Below are 19,544 nucleotides of genomic sequence, written 5' to 3'. Positions count from 1 at the left end.
TTCTTCTTCTTCTTCTTCTTCTTCTTCTTCTTCTTCTTCTTCTTCCTCCTCCTCCTCCTCTTCCTCCTGTCTTCGTCCTAGTCCTTCTTTCTTTTAATAGATCATGGTCCAGGGAGAAACAATCTAAACCACCACTAGTCTATACCTTTGCTGCACATGGGCTGGGCCTCTCAGAACTTGATTTTAACCCCAACTCTCATGCCTTAAGTTACTCTCACTTCAGAAAAAAAATTCTTTAGCTATTATTCTTCCCACAGATTTGTCATCATATCCTGTACCTATAAAATGACATACACTGACACACACACACACACACACACACACGCACGCACACACAAAAGAAATCCAAACATTTTTCTCTCATTAGCTAAAATCCTTTTAGAATTTGTCTTTTCTCCAGTGTAAATTATAGAACAGCCATTTGATGTAGATGAGGATAATAAAGAGAATCTACTAGAGAGAGCATGAACTGAAGGAAATACTTCACTTCTACCATATTCCCAACAACTCTCCCTTAATAGTGAACAGTTATTCTTTGGGCCAGGCATGGTCCAAATGCTTCTCTGGGACCCATGGTTTTACCTCAAGGTGAGAGTGGGAAGTTGCCCTTGGAACTTCATAATGCTCCCGAGTACTTCCTTCCTTTTGGCTTTAATGAGCGTTCAGCAGTTACATGCACTGTCTCACCAATGAGGCAGAGGAATTCCCCTGGTACATTTAGGCTGCTCAAGTCTTCCTATCAGTGTCTTAGGTCTGGAAGGAGCCATCTGGTATCACCTCCTCTCTTTCCATTCACATTCCTTCTGCAATAGGCTTATTTCCATGTTTTAAGAAACTCTGTGTATAATGAATTGGTTTGCATGGGGACTTCACACAGGAGTGCATCTCCTTACTGGTCCTCATTAGAAAGCAATCACATAAATCCACTTCAATTTAGAATGTCTTCCTTGCCCAAATGGACCAAGTAGCAATTTTACCCTTTGACACATCTTTTTTTTCCTCCTTGTTATTCGAAGTGATACAAATGTAGTCCTTCAAGAAACAAGGCTCCATCTTTTTCCATATTGCTAACAAACCAGGAAGATGAAGATCATGGTCTTGACCTCACAGTGAAGTTCTTGGCATATATAGTTTATTTCTTCTGTTATGGTGAGAAATAGAAGTGAATAGTAACTTTGAAGTGGGCATTGCTCATAATTGGAATATTTTATTCAAACCCTGAGCATAAAGGAGTGATGTGAGCACACATGGGTCCCAGGGGGAATGGTGGGATGTCAAGGTACAGAACTCACTGGGTCAGGATCATAACTAAGCCATCCACTAAGGAAAATCAGAAGGAAGACCCAAAAGGGAGTGGGAAGCTCAGGGTTAAAAATGGGCTCAGCTTTTCTTTTATTTGTATATTCCTCCTTAGCTTAATGAGACCAATCTGCTGTTTTTGAAATTAAAATGTCAAAGAGGCATTTGGAATGAGCTAATGCAGAAAGCTGCCTGGTGCTGTGGATTGCTCCAAGAGGCTGACAGGCTCAAAAGCCTTGAGTTATAAGCTGAGGACAACATGACACTCTCTCAAAAATAAGAGAGGAAGTCCTTCCAGTGCACAGTGCAGGGTGGATGTGTGCAGAGGGACTGTCTCCCAAATTCACTGGCTGCAGTTTCCTCCGACGAGGCTGCTATTTGGTTGCCTTCTTTTTTTTCTTCCCACTCCAATTTTGCAGAAAAGGTGGCAAAGTGAAGAGCTGAGCTCGGTGGGAAGTTTGTGGGGGCGGTCGAGATAATTGTGTTTGCCTTCCTGATGAGGCTTAGGAGGTGGGCCTTTCACTGGAATTCCATTCTTTAGCCTTCCTTGTCACAGAAGGAAATGTACAATGTCACCTCTGACAGGGTTGGTAATGACAAAAACCATAACTTACACATGGAGAAAAGGCTTTTAATGATTTCAAAGCATTTTAACATCTGGCTTCACATTTGCTCTTCATACCAAGCCTGTGAAGTAAACAATGCAGGTACCGTTGCCCCCAATGTCCAGATGAGAAGACAGGAACAGAGATCCCAGAGATTTCCGGAGGGTCACCCAGTTCATTAACACAATAGCTGTGCTGGAAACCAGGTGTTTCCATTCACAGGCTCCTTATATCTTCCCTGTGCTAGTATGATTGACAGGAGAAGTGATACCAGGGAAGGTTGGCTGGGGGTGGAGGGGTGTCATCCAGGCTCAGTAAAGGACTGAGGGCATCAAGAGGGGATTTCCCACTAGATTACCATTTCTATAGGATGCTAATGTTTAACTTGAACCAGTGGTCAAGTCAGCATTATGCTGTGGAAGACAGAGTCCTTGACCATATTCTAAGAGATCTGCTTAAAAAGTCATATTCTGAGACTGTCCAAAGAGTTTGTGATAATCAGAGCTATTTGTCAGGTGGCCTGTTTGAGTTATCAACATTGTCTCAAATTGTTAACTGGAGGCTGAGTACTGGGAGACTGTAGACCCGCAATGGCTTAAGGTCTAGGCTTGCATTACCTGTCTAAAAGGATCAAAAGCACCCATCTCAAGTCCATTCAGGTTCCTACTCCATCTCCCAGGCAACACAGGAGTCCCTGGTGTTTGTATGTTTTAAGGTCGAGTCTCATGTAGCCTCGGCTAGCTTTGAACTTGTGCTTTAGTCAAATCTGGCCTTAGAGTCTTGATCTCCTGCTTCCATCATCACGTGGTACAGTTACAGGGTCCATTACTACCTTTGCCTGTCTCTGGTATTTGAAGTCCCTGGAATATATACCAATGATTGTCATTTCTTTTTTTAATTCTACTAATAGGTACAGTGAGGAGAATACATTTCACCCTGGGCTAGTACCCAAAGACCCCTGGATGGCCCTGGTTGCTCCCTTAACTGTGGTCACCTAGTCAACTGAATCTTCCATCACACTCCAGGTTACAGAGCCTGCTTCAGTTCTGGTTCTCTCTCTTTCAGAGTGATCTCTATAAAGAACTACCACCCGAAGATCAGGATCATTACTCAGATGCTGCAGTATCATAACAAGGTAGGTGCTGAGACTCTTCCAGGCCTAAAGGCATCCTCAGAGCTTGGGTCCCCATACCTTCTTCCTCTCCACACAGCCTCACATAAACATACTCACAAAGGCACACACATACACGTGCCCTGAAGCCTGGCAAAGAAAAGCCATAGTTAAAATGTCCCATCTCCCTCGGATAGTTCTTCAGGGACATTAGCTTTTTTGTGTGGTGGGTCACGGAGAGGAAGTTCCTTTCTTACCTTCTTGTGCTAATTCATTCTTTCAGGAAGAAGTCATTGAACCCTGTGGTTCAGAAATATTGATATGTTCTTAGATCCTATCCAGACCTAAATTCCAACAACTTGCGTTTCTATGTCCTGCAGTCATTCAGTCAATAGCTATTGAATACTACTCTATAATTAACACTCCTCCTGCTACTCAGGGGGTAGGATAACTGTGAAGATAAAATCTGATTTTGTGTCCTTAGAGATCGATCAAGGAAGGTATAGAGACTATACCAGTTAATTGAAGAACTTCTCTATGTGTGGCCAGGTATACATGAAGGAAAATAATATAAGTTGGGTAGAGAAAGCAGAACATGACATCATCCTTAAATTCAGAATGGGAATCTTTCCAGTTATACTTGGGGAAGTAGTAGTTTATCCAAAGATTATCCTTAATAACTGTTCCCAGTGTAACAGCTTGCAGTGGGAGTTGGTTAGAAAGAGCATGAACGTGAGAATTAATATTGCTGTCCCATGATTTCCTCTCACTGATAAGGTGAAGGTCTCTTATCAAAGACAACACTCCTTTACTTGGCTTGTGGTTGAGCTTTCTAGACAGCTTTGGAGGAGGGAAAGTGGCATCTTGTTCTACTTGATATGGTACCAGTTGTCTTCTTAATGGAGCTTAGAAACTGGAGGTTTCTCAGTACCTGGGGCCAGGTGTCCTGACTGAACAGAAATAACTCCCTGCAGGTTTATGTGTGACAGCATGCCCCATCTTATAGGCCATATTCTCTGCAAAACAAGCCATCAGGTGACCCAGAGAAAACCCTACTCTGCCAAATGCCACCAGCACCATTCCATTATTTCTCTATTGCTGGCAAGTGCTGGCCCATTTTGCTGTGTGGAGGCCCATCAGAGGCCATTGCTGAGTGAGTCCTGCTGTCAGCAACTGGCCCACTGCTTGGAACTGCTGCCCAGTGCCGACCATTGCCCAGCCCTCAGCAGGTGGCTCTATTGGAAATTCTGTAACTCTCCAGCCAGTGGGTTTGGTGGGCACTGAAGGTGAATCTCCTATTTGTCCCTAAAAACTCAAGGATAGGATAAGGAGGCTCTCAGTAACTCACAGGCACCAACCTGGAGAAGTTCGTGACTGAAGCCTCTGTAGGTGGAGGTGGATTTTATTAGTGAGGCTGTGACTGGTGACAGCTCCTGCTGCAAGGAACACTCCTTCTTTCATTTGTGACTTGAAATCTCATTTAGTGTGGGAGTGCTTTAAGTGATTGTTTAGATTTTTGGCTGAATTTAGACTGAATAGGAAAATTAATGTTGTATGTTTAGAAAGAGATGTCAGTTCCTTTTCTTCTCTTTCCAATGTGTGCTGATGTAGCATCTTCAAGAAATTAAAGAGAATTTCAGCTGTGTAGTTCTTGTCAAACTGGAAGCAACATGACTAGCCTCAGAGCCAGATGGTACCTGGTCGGTATTCACTTGACTACAACCACCCAAATATCTTGGACAGAATCTCCAATACAACCATTTAGACACTGTGATGCAGATATCAACAGACCCAGGAGTATTTGCTTAAAAGGCATCTCGTTTAGAATCACCCTACTCTACTTGGGTTTCTGGGTCAGGTAAGGTCAGTTTCAGAACACTGTTAGATTAGTAAGGACTTGAGAAGAGAGTATCTTTGACAAGGGGCAGTTTCCTCTCATTCCACCTCTCCCTTTTAAAGGGAGAAGTCCTCTGGCCTTTATTTTTTAGGTCATTCCTAGAATTTTGAGTAACACTCAAAAATTCATTACTTTGAATTTGCCCAAGAGCCTCCCACACACTCTTCTTCTTTTTCAGCCTCTTCTTCTTCTTGTGGTCTTTTCTCTGTACCCATCTGAGAAGTACATAGAATGCCACCCACTTATACATGTGCTTGGGAAAGACTGTGTGTGTGTGTGTGTCTGTGTGTCTGTGTGTGTGAAAACTATGCCACTGGGAGCATATTCTGGAGGGTGTAATTGCTCCCACAGTTAGACACAAGGCTTGAAATAAAAGCAATGTCAAACCCCTGTGATGTAACCAGGGTGATATTCTAGAGCCTAGAGGGATGCAGGCAAACTGCTGGCCTTGAGTTTGTCATCATAATAATTGCAGACATTTGTGTCCTGTTTTACGGTTTTAAAAGACCTTTGACATCCATTATCTCATTTAGTCCTCATCTGTGCATTTTAGCATCCCAGTGTAACTTCAGACTAGCAGGAGTCAAAGCTCTATTCTAGGCTGATCAACTCTGGTAAGCACAGATCACGGTCACTGGGTAGCCAGCAGGCTAGGACAGTATAGCCAACTGCTACCTTCTATGTGAATGGGACAGTAGCCCACAGAACTAAACTTGGGTTCCTGGGGGAAAGATAGTATTCTCCAAAATGGATCTTTTTACAGTGGCTAAGTTTCACAGAGAGAACTTTCAAAACCTGGCCATCTCTGAGTACAGAGGGAAGAGGTACGTGGTTCAAAGCTCTTCAGACACAGGATGGTAATATGACGCTGGAAAAGGTGTTCATCATAATAACTCACCTGTCAATACATTTATTTTCCCCAAAGCACTTTAATCAAAGAGGCTCTTGTCTCTGATTTGGAAACTAAGCCCCAGTACATATGCTAATTCTCTGAGCATGCTTGTTGCCCATGATGGCATTTGGGACACAGCCATGTTAACCAGATCCTTTGTAACTTTTCTGTATCTATGATGAAATATTCTTGACAAAAGCCCCTAAATGAAGGAGGGTTTTGTTTCAGCTCACAGCTCAAGGCTCCATCTATCATAGATGGGAGGTCAAGCTACCAGGAGTGTGGAGTAGCTGGACATGTCATTGTACATAGATCAGATCCCTTTATCCACTTATACAGTTCAGGATTCCAGCCAGGGAATGGTACCACCCACAGTGGGTGGGCACTCCAACATCAATTAACAGAATAAAGATAATCCTTCACAGGCATGGTCAGAGGTCTGTCTCCCAGATGATTCTAGATGCTGTCAGCTTAGTAGCACGAATCATCACGGGCAGCTTTCTGTCACTCTAACAAATTCATTCCATAAAACTTTTGGAGGCTGTGGGCCTTGATGAGTTGGCCTTGTTTAGTTCTGCTTGTGATGAGGCAACACACCATTCTGGAAGAGACTGATAGAAAGCACTGGATCAATCCCTGTCCATCAAATCAAACAGATAGGGCTGATTGGTGTCCTGCTAGCCTTTTACAAGGCAATGCTCTCAAATGACCCAAAGAGTTTTTATTAAACTCTACCTCCCAAAGGCTCCACTTCGTCCTGAGAGAGTATCAACTCAGGGATGAAGCTGTTAGTATATGGTCTTTTACTGGACATTGACAGAAGATGCAGACTGCAGAGTACTCTTGTTGTTCCATGGTTAGACTTTGTCAGTTTTCACAGTATTTCTCCAAGGCTGAAAATATAGTAAGAGAAAAAAAATGTGACTAGAATTCATTTCTCTTGCCTTCCTGAGGCAGCACATTTTCATAGTTCTTCTCCATGAAATGATGGATGATCCAGTAGCATATATGGAGCAAGGGTGTGGTTAATGTTGGACCTACTTTTTCTTTTTGCCAAGTTAGAAAGAATTTGCCTCTTAATTCCTGCATAGAAATGCTGACATTTTTTTAACCAGACCAAATTTCCCCCAAATGAAAGAGGATGAAGTTTCCAAAAACAAAAAAAAAAAATGAGTTCCTGGGTCAATATCCTCTCTTGGTTTCATGCATATAGACTTCCCTCTTGGCCATTGGCACTTCAGCCCTGCTTCTTGCCACTGCACAACTGGAGAAAATACAGTGGCAATGAGAGGAGACATAGGAAACTTAAAATGAATATGACTTTCTACATGGGACCCAAGGGACCCAAAATACCCAAGGCTTACATGCCAGAACTACATATTTTGGAATGCATGGAGATAGGACAGACTTTCTTCAAGATTTTCATTCTTTCTTTGAAGATGGCATGGAGGCTATGTGGTATCTCTGTAGAGACCAGACCACCCAAATCTCTTGTTCATTACTTGGATGTAATTGATCATTCTTCTCATAAGAGTATTTTGCCACATAAATGGATGTCTTTTATACCATGCCAGGGAAGTAAATGAAAAATCTGACATCTTAAGCCATGGAAGAATGGGGAAAGAAGTGAGAGAAAGGATGGGGGCATTCTGTTAGCATTCAGTGTGTGATGTGCAGAAGACCCTCTGGTACTCAGCTCCATACAAATCTCACTCCTCTTCAGCCCACACGCAGGCCTGTTTTACTCCAGTTAGGGAACAAGCAGTCATTCTTGTTCTGCTGGCTTGGGATTGGAGACTGTCATAGAAGTGGATTTTGCAAGCAGGCATTTCACAAGAGTGGGGTTTCTCCAAGCAGAGCAACGAGGTCTGGGCTTTGCTCTTTGTTTCTGCAATGGAGTCATCCATCCTTCTATTGCAACTGGCCTTTGTTATTCCAAAAGTGAAGGAAAGACTCTTTTATTGCTCCAGTTTGCTGTTACACGGGGAGAAATGATTTCAGAGCTATAGAATCTTGGACTATACAGGGATTTAGAAAGACTCTGGGTCAACTTCCTCTACAAAGCATGATTTATTATAGCATCTTAGAAAACTGCTAAGTCTTAGGCATAAAGACCTTGTGCTTTTTTAAAAAGTAGTATTCTCTATTTATTAGAAAAATTTCATCCTTAGAAAGTTCCTTTGTCAGACAAGCCAAAACCCTTTGCTCTCTTTAATATATATCAGGAAAGTCCTAGAACTGTCTTCAAGACAGTTCTGAGGACTGTTCTGAGTATGGTGAAGCTAACCAAGACATAGCAGGATCTGAGGCATCCATATGTGATGAGCATCTCATGCTCCCAAGCATGACCCTTTTTATTTTGAGCATTTCTGGATCTTTTTACTGCTTCTCAAGAGATCTTTTCCAGAACACTTACCTCCTCTTGTTGTCCTCATTGTCCTCTGGCCATTATTCAATTGGTCACTTCCCTCTTGAAGTTTGACTGTTAAACTGGATCAAATCCTGTGGAATGAATGTGGCATATTCTTATAGAATAAAGAGTCTTTCCCCTTTGCTCCAGAAACTATAACAAGCAAGCTTTGGCTTTCTGTGGCATGTATCCCGTGGCATCCAATAGAGGTTTTAGTAAACTACACACTTAAGTGCTGTGCCCTCCTCTCTCCTTCTCTCTCACACATACACTCTCTTAGATCTGTTTTCTTGTTTCAAACTTATATAGTCAATATTTTTGAATGTATGTGTTGACCCTGACATCCAGATCTTGTAACTCTTTTCTCTTACTATTGTTGTTATTTATAAATCCTCAAACACTAGAGAACTTCCTGACTTTCAGCTTTTTTACTCACTCTGCTATGTACACCTCTCCACTGTATGCCACTGGCAAATAATTGTGTGAGCATGCCTCTGGGTCTGTGAGTTGGGCTCTGACCTAATTGTACTATAAGAGAGTCCATTTGAGAAAGATTGTGGGATGTCTGCATCTGGGCTACACAGTGGCCTCAAGAGAAGCAGCTTATCCTCCCACATGTATAGGTTCTCCAACTCTACCCTAGATCTACTCAGTTAGAAACTTAGCATGGAAGGCTCCAACAACCTGTAGTTTTTCTATACATTGCAGGGTATGCAGGTACCCACTCAAGTTTGGGACATTACTAATATAGATTATTGAGAAGGCAGGAAAAAATGCAAGAGCACATAGACACACAGGCATCTGGCAATCTGATAGTACTTGAGAGCCACTTTAAAAACAAGCTAACTCGACTTCTTAATGCCAGGGGCTGGTGTATCTCACAAGAGAAAAATCCCCTCTGGGATGAGTCTGACCAAATAGCAAATGTGAGAGGAGGATGTGGGCCTGGTGAGTGTAGAAGCAACATTGCCAAGAAGCCAAAGTCTGATGAACCAGAACTATAGAACCTAGCAACAGTCCTTAGACCCAAACAGAGGGAAGAAAGGGTGCGTTTGGATGACCCAGTGTCCCTGGACTATGCAGCAGTTCCCAGAAGAGATTTCAGACACTCAGACATGGAGCAGAACAGGGTCTCATACCTCTTGTTATTCCCACAGGCCCATCTGCTCAACATCCCCAGCTGGAACTGGAAAGAGGGTGATGACGCAATATGCCTTGCAGAGCTCAAGTTGGGTTTCATAGCCCAGAGCTGTCTGGCTCAAGGCCTCTCCACAATGCTTGCCAATCTCTTCTCTATGAGGTCATTCATAAAGGTAACGTCTTGTCTTATTAGAGCACATTAGCCTAGGATTCCATTTGTCGTGGGGTTGAGTACAGCACAGCTTAAACTCAAAACAGATCGACGGGCTTTAACTTCTCTGGTTGAGAAGAAATTCCTTGTTACAGATTTGGGAAAGAGGCCAGCTCCTTTCAAAATTATGTTTTTATTTTTATTTGGCACATCCGTGGCCATTAAATGATTGTTCAAAGCACAATCCTCTCTCTCTCTCTCTTTTTTTTAGATAAACCACATGTTTATCTATCAACAAAGCCTCCGCTGTTAAAACAAAAATATGATTTATATACATTCCATATGGCACCAGAGTGCCTAAAGAAAAGAATTATCATTTTCCTCTTTTATATCAAGTGGCTGGTGGACCTCTCACTGTGTGGATAAATGCAGACCATGTGTTTGTGCTGAAGCCCAAACCCCAACAACATAATTCATTTATTTACTTCTGCACAATCAAGGAGGCCAGCAAGGCTGACATGCCATGGCTATTTGAATGGAGAAAGAAAAGATGAACTGAGTCTTTACCCCAAGAGACATGCAGTCTGGATGTGTTCATCTCCCTGTCAGAGCTCACTGGGCAGCTACTCCCAGTCTCCAGATGGCTGCTGGACCAACTAGCGGGGGAAGAGAATGAACCCATTCTGTTCTCTAGGGCCTGGGACCTTGAGTGCCTCTGCATCTAGGTGCCTGACCAAGCAAGTTTCTGGAGTGTGGGTTTAGGCGGGCAAGGTAGCACCCCACATCCATGAATTGTGTTACTTAAAGCTGGAAGGTGTCTATCAGGTCTTTACTTTTGTACCAATGCCACTGGCATCGTTTAACCAATTGCAATCGGCATTGTAGTTCTCATAGTATGTCTTAGAGAATAACTTCTGTTGGACCCTGCCTGTCATCATTGTAGCAGTGTTCATAATGAACGACAACTTGATTGAAAATACATTCTCTCATGCTTACTCTGTGCCTGTAGACCTCAGCTCAACAACATCAAGTTCAAACCCAGTTACAAATCAAGTCACTGCATGCTTCTAGATGTCTTCTTTAATCCAGACTCCTTTTGTCCTGCATAGATGAAACTGAATGCAGGCGAAATGGGAGTCACAGGGAGGTCTGTGTGGCTGTGTTTAGAGATGGAACACCAAAGCCAGATGTAGCCATGTGTCTCCCAGGACTTCTCTGTTCATTCCAAGGAGGCCAGACCTAGGCTAAAGAACTGTCACCAGGAGAACCGCCCTGGCTCTTTCAGTGGAGCCCTGGTGGTTTTCTTCCAGCAGAGGTTTGCTCATAGGACCCAGCACATGGTCAGAAGGACTGGATTCTGCCTTCCTTGTGTTGATGTGACATGGGCCTTGGCAGAGCCCCACCACAGATGGGGCCACTTGACATGCGTATGTTTTGACTTTGTGGTGCCTGCATGGTAACTAGATCTGCCTGTCAAGAAAATTAATAAAATGGATATGACACTGATTCTACAGTGTTATTACCAGCAGGGAGAACTTCTGCCTGACTTTCCTCAGGACCCTGACGGGCCTCACCTCTAAAGCCAAGGACGTTCCTTCCAGCTCCGCTAATCCCATTGCCAAGTTCCTATTTAGGAAGAGCCTGTGGGAAAGGCTCACCCTGGCCCTGGTATAAGTGGAAACACATTTGCCTCCCAGGGTTACATGACTGCATTATTTCTGTCCAGGGCCAGCTCTCCCATGTTTGGAGGCAGCTCTTTGGATACGACCTTTTGACATGGAAGTGGTCTTGCATTAGATTTTGCTAAGGGCATAGCCTACAAATAACATGACTTCCTTTTCTATATTTTAAAATTTAGAATAGGGACAGTCTTATTTAATGCATTTGCCATTCTATAGTGTCATCTATGTATGTTTATCCCTCAGTCCTAGAACCATTTTAGGACCTGGCGAAAATCATACTGTTATCCACTCCTTGGTGTGTTTTCTATATTATTGCAAAGCATTTGCATATTTTTGTTTGGGATGAGTGTAGGTGGAGAAGAGAATATATAAATGGATTCTTGTTTACAGAAATCACTTCCTTCCCCAAGGCCCCCACATCCTATGGTAGAGAACTCTTCAACATTTCCACTGGGACCGGGTTTTGGCAGCATTTTATCCTTTGGGACCATTTAATGTTTCTAAAAGCCAAAAGGAGATGTGGACTCATCTTCTCTCTTGCCCTGGGCAGGTTGTGTCTGTTTCCTAGTTCTGCAGAAAATATTATACTCTGCTTCTGCTCAACGGAGTAAGATAAACAAGACTCTAACCATGTAGATGTGTCACAGGCAGAAGCACAGCAGTTATCATAAGAGGCTGTTATTATGTAGGGGACCAGAAGTCCAAGACCAAGACTGAAGATAGTAAGGTTTAGCAGAAGAAAGGGGTGCTACTGGAATATAGGATTTGCAAACAGGGCCTAGACTGGAAATGAGAAAAAAAAACACGTGAATAATTGCTTTTGCCTATACCAGTTACTCTCAGAGATCTGAACCTAGGGGCCCCTAACCCATTACCTTCTAAAATCTAATCCTCATTTAGATATGTTACCTCTGAATTGACCTGAATAGTTTGGAATTTATTGATATTTTAACTTACCTTTTTAGGAGGGATGAATTCTTTCGCTTTGGTAATTACTGTAGACATTTTTGGCTTTTTGTTTTAACCCTCATGGTTGTTAATCCTTAATCTAGTCCATTTAAGCATCGCATTTCCTCTACTGTTAAGATGTGCTGGTATTTATAAATCCATACTAACCACACATCCAATACCTTTCTTAAAGAGGCCCAAGTTGGTACCCAGGGGTTCTATAGTGTCGTGGCTGTTTGCAAGGCTCAGCATCATTTTTTCTTTCCAGCAAGAATTCATTTTCACCCTTGATGTCCGTTAATCAGAGCCAGCAGATGTTCTGGTGCCTGTGACTTAGCTCCTGTCCTAGGACATCCTGTTTACTCCTTACTCTCTGATCTCCGTGTTTCACTAGCCTCTCAGATTTCAAGCAGAGTCTCCTTAGAGTCTTCTGGAAAGACCAAGACAATACACTTGTTTAGCTTATCTGCCATCACCTCAGCCCTCAATAAGTGGGCTACATTTTAAAACCATTGATTTGGAGGGGGAGATGTTTTTGGTTTTAGTCTGTGCAGTTTTAACTTCCTATTCTACCTGTAGAGTTTCATGCTGGGCCTTGATCTTCTATTTTTATGAATTGAGCCATTATTCTTACTGGAAGAAACTAGCTGATTTTTCATTTCACACACACACACACACACACACACACACACACACACACACACACACACACACAAAGTATATCCTGTAGCATAGCATGTAACCTGCAGTATCGTTGTTAGGAAGTCAGCTGTGAGAATGGAGAAAATATGTAATGTTAGTATAGTGTTTTAAAAGAGAATATGTCCTCTATGAGCTTGAATAGTTGAACACTTGGTTCCCAGTTGGCAATATCATTTGGGAAGGTTATAGGAGATGTAGCCATGATGGAGGAAGTATGTCACCAGGGGCTGGGGGAGAGGCTTTGAGAGTTCATAGGCTCGGTTACTTCTGGTTTGCCATCTCTGTTTCATGCTTATGGTTTAAGATGTGATCTCTCAGCTTCCAGCTCTGGCTGCCATGCCAAGTGCTTGTTGCCATGCCTTTCCGCCATGATGGACTTTCCCTCTGACAATGTAAACCAAATCAATGCTCCCTTTTACTTGTTGTCTTGATCATGATATTTTATCACAGCCATGCCCAACTAAAGTGAATCATTTTAGTATCTTTATGTGCTGCTTTGTGTTTGTATAAGTTCATGTATAAAAATAATTTGGTTTAAGATCTGGAAATGTAATGATCTTTGAATAATTGCCCAGATATACTGAATTCTATCTACTTTCAAAGCCTTGAATTTACTATTGTGTCTATATTATTTTTACTCTCCTAATGCCCTACATACACACGGCACTGTCACTAGTGTCGCTTTATGATGGCAGACACTATACAGTAAAAAGGAACAGGCAGGTAGCTTAGAATTGACAAGTCCTAGGAATCAGTTTTAGACTTGTCCCCAAGGCCACCAAAATGAAAAGGATGAGACAATTCTTTAACATGTATAGCCACCTTAGTATGTAGCTTTAATTTCTGGGCTTCATTTTATGGAATCCATTGATTCACTAGAGATTCCAGAGGCACATATATCTCAACTATATTTCAAGCAACACACAAGCTTATGGCTTTGAAGCACTGGTGAGATTCAAGAAGCTTCTATTCTGATGGAAAATGTATGGGCACATATTTACATTTCTTGCCAATGAGTCTTGTTCACCTTTCTCTCTGGCCAGCTCTGTAAGGGCCAGAGTCACTGCAGGTGAGTAATTCACTTAGGTTAAACTGTGATAAGATCAAGAATGGCTTGGGCTCTCAGGAGGACTGGCTTAAGGACTAGGGCTATCTGGCAAAACTGAACCAAGTGTGTATGTGATGTGTGAATGCATATGTATATATATGTAATCATGTGTCATATAATGGTATTTCATTCATTGGCAGACTGCATATATGGTAGGAGTCCCATATCATGTAGAGATGTCTATTTTTATTTGGTTTGGATACATACATACTTTGATGTTTAAATTTCTCACTAGAGACTTCTTCAGTTGTGTATCCATCTGATGCATTAATCAATGCATGCCTCAATCATCTCTCTGTCTGTAGTCAAGGGAGGGAGATAACCGTTAGAATAAATTGATTCACTTGGCATGGAAGCTGAGTTACAATGTCTGCACTGGAGGTGCTGAAGAGTCACAGGGATATTGTCAGTAAGTTTGAAGCCCCAAGAATAAAGAGACTTAGTAGAGGTTTCAGTCCTAGTTCAAGCAGAGAGAACAGATTTCTAAAGACTTCTAGTTTGTGTTCCACTACAACTTCTGATGGTCTACATATGACCCACCCACAGAAGGAACATAATCTCCCTTATTCTGCCATCTCAAAAATATTAATTGCATCCAGAAATACCTTCACAGCTATGTTTAGAACGATAATCAAATATCTGGGAACATCATGACCCAGTCAAGTTAACAAATAAAACTATCTATCACACCAACCTACTCTTATTTCTTGTTGGGCATAAACTCGACAGCCCATGTCTAGGTCAGCATGCTCATCCTGTTGTGGGAGTGTGGGGACTATCAGGATCTCTAGTCAGGCCAGAGTTGTAACTGATAAGGCTGGGATCAAGGAGAGAATGGTAAGAAAGACTTCTTTGTCTTGGAGCATAAACTCACAGAGAAGATCATGATAAACAAATGTTGGCTCTACCACCCATGGGTGATACCAATCAAAGTAAAAGTGGCTTCATGAGAATGGGATGTCATCACAGATTCTCACCTGTGTAGAGCAGTTACTAATGCAGTTACCCTTGCTTCCTTTGGAATATACAATATTTTAATTTCATTTAGATAGACAGATAGGCTCACAGATTCATGCTTCCAACCACAACTCAGCAATATTGATGCAACTGTCATGTAGCATTCCCATTTGAAGGCTACATCTCCTCTCAGATTTGGCATTTTCAGAAGTGAGTCCCTTTTCTTGCCTGTGAGCCTGCCCTATCCCATGTCACCATCCATAACTGGCAACGTCATCCTTCCCAATACTCACCTTTAGGGTTATCTTTGGCTCCTCACAACAACCCTCTTCAAGCACCATATTCAGATCAGCCTGATACCCTGATTGGACCTGGAAAGTAGGTGCAGAATCTGAGTACTTGCCACCAATTTAATTCTTACTGATAGATCCAAAGAACCACCATGTTTTCTGTGGCTACCAGCCTTCTAAATGCTCAAGTCTAGAGTAGCTTGTTATCTCAAACAATTTCCCCAAACATGAATGAGATCATGTCAACCTTTTGCATAAGTCTACCATGTCATCTGATTGGCTCAAAACCAAAGTCATAGCATTGGCTACCAGGTACTAAGTAGTCAGGTTCCTGTGATCTTGTTGACCCCAATGTACCAAGTGCTGTCCTGCACCTTGTGTCTCTCACATTCCCTTTACTGTGTTAGGATTTCTACTTGCTGGGTTCCCTCTATCTAGAATGTTCTTCTCCTAAGTAGATGCTTGGTTTCTACCAAATCCTTCTACCTTTGCTCAAAGTAAAAAAATTTTCAGCAAGGGCATCTTTAAAAATATTAGACTGTTTTTTTTTATAAAAGGGTTAAAAACAAACTTTTATTTATGATACACAAATAGAAAAGGGCATTTGTTTTTTTTTTAAGTTGAATTTTTTTTATTTTAGATATTTTCTTTATTTACATGCGAATTTCTCCATTCCCAGTTTCCCCTCCAAAAAACAAAAAAACAAACAAAAACAAACCCCTGTTACCTCCCCCCTCCCCATGCCTGCCACCCCGCCCTCTCCCACTTTCTGGCCCTGGCATTCCCCTACACTGGGGCACAGAACCTTCACAGGGCCGAGGTCTTCTCCTCCTATTGATGATCGATTTTGCAATCCTCTATCATACACATGCTGCTTGAACAATCAGACCCCTCTATGTGCAGTCCTTGGTTGGTGGTTGAGACCCTGGGAGCTCTGAGGGTACTAGTTAGTTCATGTTGTTGTTCGTTCTAAGGGGCTGCAAACCCCTCAGCTCCATTGGTCTAGAAAAGGGCATTTGTAATAAATGTTTAATTTGTTAAACATTCATCATCTCAATACTCCCATGTATCCGTGGCACAGATTAAGAAACAGAACATTATTGGTACCATAAGAATCCTCACTTATTTTCTAAGTCAGATAACTGGCATTGTTTCTAAATCATCTTTAGAAATTTTACATTCCACAACATTGAACTCCTCAGTCTATAAAGTTTATATATCACCTCTTTTTTTTTTTTCCTTTGGTACTTTGTGATAAGTTTGGCTCGCGGTGGCGCATCCACAGACACCAGATACAAGCAGCTCTGTGTTTTTGGAAGTTTAATTAGGAGTGGGGGGGAGAGTGAGGACCGCGGCGCGTGAAGGGAGAGAGAGAAGAGAGAGGGGAGAGAGAGAAGAAGAGAGAGAGAAAGATGGGGGAAACTACCCATTATATATATGTCCCGAGACGTAGCAGTCCAGGTAAAGGTGGGAGCTGAGCCCAATGGATTCTGGGAATATGGTCGCCGTTGCCCTGGTGACAGGTCTGTGGACCCGCCCACATATCTGCCGCAGGCAGGTTCTGGATGCTAACACTTTGGATCTTTTTTTTAAAGGTTTATTTTATGTATACGAGTACCTGTTTCTCTCTTTAGACACATCAGAAGAGGGTATCTGATCCCATTAAAGATGGTTGTGAGCCACCACCATGTGGTTGCTGGGAATTGAACTCAGGACCTCTGGAAGAGCAGTCAGTGCTCGTAACTACTGAGCCATCTCTCCAACTGTGTTGGACTCACTTAGTCTCTTAACCTAAGACCTTGTACATATAAGCAATCTACCATGCCTAGGTGGTTTTCTTTTCTCTTTCTTTCTTTTGTTGTTTGTTCATTTGTCTGCCTGCTTGTTTTTGAGACAGGGCCTTACTATGTAATTTAGGTTAGTATAGTCTTCAACTCATGATCTTCTGCTTCTACTCCCTGAGTGCTAAGATTACAGGCATCCCCAAGAGGTCACCATCTATTAAGGGACACTTGATACTTGGATTGCTCTGGGAAATTGTAGGATAATCAAGAAGAAACTAAATCTAGAACATTTTCTGGGGCTCTGCTGGCTTCTTAGAGAATATATATCTCATGTCTCTCTGTTCTCTAGGAAGGATGTAGATGTGCTTCTTTCCCTAGACTAGTAAGATTTCCATGTAGTAACAGTAGAATTGTATTTTAGAAATTTCTACCATCCTGGCCTACACAATCCATATGCGCAGGTCTCCTTCATCCTCCTGGCTTTGTCCATTTTGTCAACTCCTCTGCCATGGTATTGTTTCTTGTTTACTTCTCTTTTCCTTCATAAAATAGAGGCACTAGAAAGCCAGGGCTACTCTCAGGAGCCTCTGTAAATACATCTTGAATGCATGAACGAATGAATGAATGAATGAATAGATTTCAGCTTAGCCTAACCATTCTGTGCTTTAGATAGCTGGGTGTGGGGCCCAGACTAACAAGGACTTATAATTTGGTATGATTTGGGCTCTGAAATGCCTCCCTCTGCTACTGTATGTGGTTCACTGGCCCAATTAAAGAGCTTCTTCTCAGCATAGAAGCTTGAAATGCAAAGCTTTATAATCCTTGGCAAGGCTTGCAAAGAAGCTGGCTAGATTTGGTTATAAACCATCTTGACTGCCAGAAGATGTAGTCACTGTGTTGTTTAAATTTACAAATCAAAATAAACACCCTGAAATTGAAATACATTTACTAAGTCTCAGTATCCCATTTGGGCCAACACCATCTTGTATCCTTTTTTTTTCCTTCCTATTTTAGTCTGTCTGGATCAGAGGCCTTGCCATAAGATGTTTCCCCCGCCAGCATCACCATCTCTGCCCACGATCTCTCATGCCCAACTTAAAGTTGAGTAGCTTCCTTGCAAACTATTTCAAATAAAGAGAGAAGCAATCCATGAGCTATTAACAAGGATTCCATTCCCCTATGGCCCTGGTAATTTCTAGAACATTGAATTAAGGAGTTCTCAGACCTTTACAAATTCTCAAGGCAAACATTATTAGCAAAGAGAAGGCCGTGCAGCATGTAAGAAGATTGCCAGAAAATGTCAATGGAACTTCTGAATAAAATAAAGAAGCTTCAGCGCTCTCTCCATCTTCCCCTACCCCCTCCCTCTAACACGATTAGAAAGTTATTTCGTGTGTCTTATGTGCTCGGTCAGTCAAAGGCAAACCTACATGATTGATGGTGACAGGGAACACATTTAACTCATTACTCTTTACTTTGCAGCAAAATGATTTGTGTAAACTGTCTGCCTAGCATTAAAGGTAAAACAAACTTAGAAACCCCAAAATGTTATATTTTCATCTAATATTTTCCTTTTTGGTTTTATAGTTGTAATCGCATATGGATTCTTTTATTTAGCTCTTGGCGTGGACTGAACAAAGGGGAAAGCAGGGCAGAAAGATTACATGACACACACCGAGTCTGTGCTCAGGGAGTGTGGAGCCACAAAAGCCACAACAGTCAAGATGTAATGTGACAACCCAGGAGAAACTGTGGCTCTCTCTCTGGTCCTCATCATCTGCTAGGATGTTGTCACTGATGTGAAATGAGGACTATCTCCTTGATCAAGGCTGTTGATGTTAAACCAAGCTTTTTCAGAAACTATTGATTGATTTCATACATTCCTATGTACACCTACACGTCACAGGCTTCACCTGCCACATCCTCTTCTCCTCCTCTTCCTCTTCTCCTCCTCCTTCCGCATCACTGTTTATAATAATTCAAGCAAGAAATACAGAATACAGCTTCAGATTTACTTAAGTCTGCTGGTTTACTAGTATAGCCATACCAAAAGTGAGTCCATGCAGAGCAATGAAGAGGACTTTCAAACTTTAGGCAACTACTCTCCATGTGGGAGTACAAACCCAGGAGTTGCCATTGAATCAATATGGTGGGTATTTTATTATGAACTTTAGATTATGTGAGAACTTTCAGTTTCCATAGCCCTAGAGAGTTATAAGTATTACATTTTTTTCTTTAATTATCTATTTTCTTTGTATTTTGGTTTTTAATCTTTTTGTGTGTATGTCTGGTTGTCTGGGTTTTTAACTACATGCATACAGTACCTGTAGAGGCTAGACAGAGGAGGGCAACAGATCTCCTGGAGTTGGCCTTACAAGTAGTTGTGGGCTTCTCAATATGGGGGCTATATAAAGGGAGCTCAGGTCCTTTGCAAGAGCATCTAGTGCTTTTAAACTCTGAGCCATTCATTCCTCCAGCCAAGACAAACATTTTTTTCTTTTATTTTCTTTATTTACATGTAAATTTCTCCATTCCCAGTTTCCCTCCAAAAAACAAAGAAACAAACAA

General features: G+C 42.0%; 1 protein-coding gene across 33 annotated transcripts in view; it reads left to right on the top strand.

The window, feature by feature from the left end:
- Window positions 1-19,544, top strand: part of Kcnma1 (potassium calcium-activated channel subfamily M alpha 1) — a 744,152-nt gene that overhangs the window by 517,517 nt on the left and 207,091 nt on the right. For all 33 annotated transcript variants that reach the window (XM_031361079.1, XM_031361066.1, XM_031361082.1 and 30 more), the window contains exons 13-14: window positions 2,970-3,039; window positions 9,372-9,527. In XM_031361079.1, the coding sequence (XP_031216939.1) occupies window positions 2,970-3,039; window positions 9,372-9,527 (226 nt within the window). The remainder of the gene's footprint in view (window positions 1-2,969; window positions 3,040-9,371; window positions 9,528-19,544) is intronic.

Source organism: Mastomys coucha, unplaced genomic scaffold (genome assembly GCF_008632895.1).
Source record: "Mastomys coucha isolate ucsf_1 unplaced genomic scaffold, UCSF_Mcou_1 pScaffold9, whole genome shotgun sequence".
NCBI lineage: Eukaryota > Metazoa > Chordata > Mammalia > Rodentia > Muridae > Mastomys > Mastomys coucha.
This window is presented reverse-complemented; position numbering and strand designations above follow the sequence as displayed.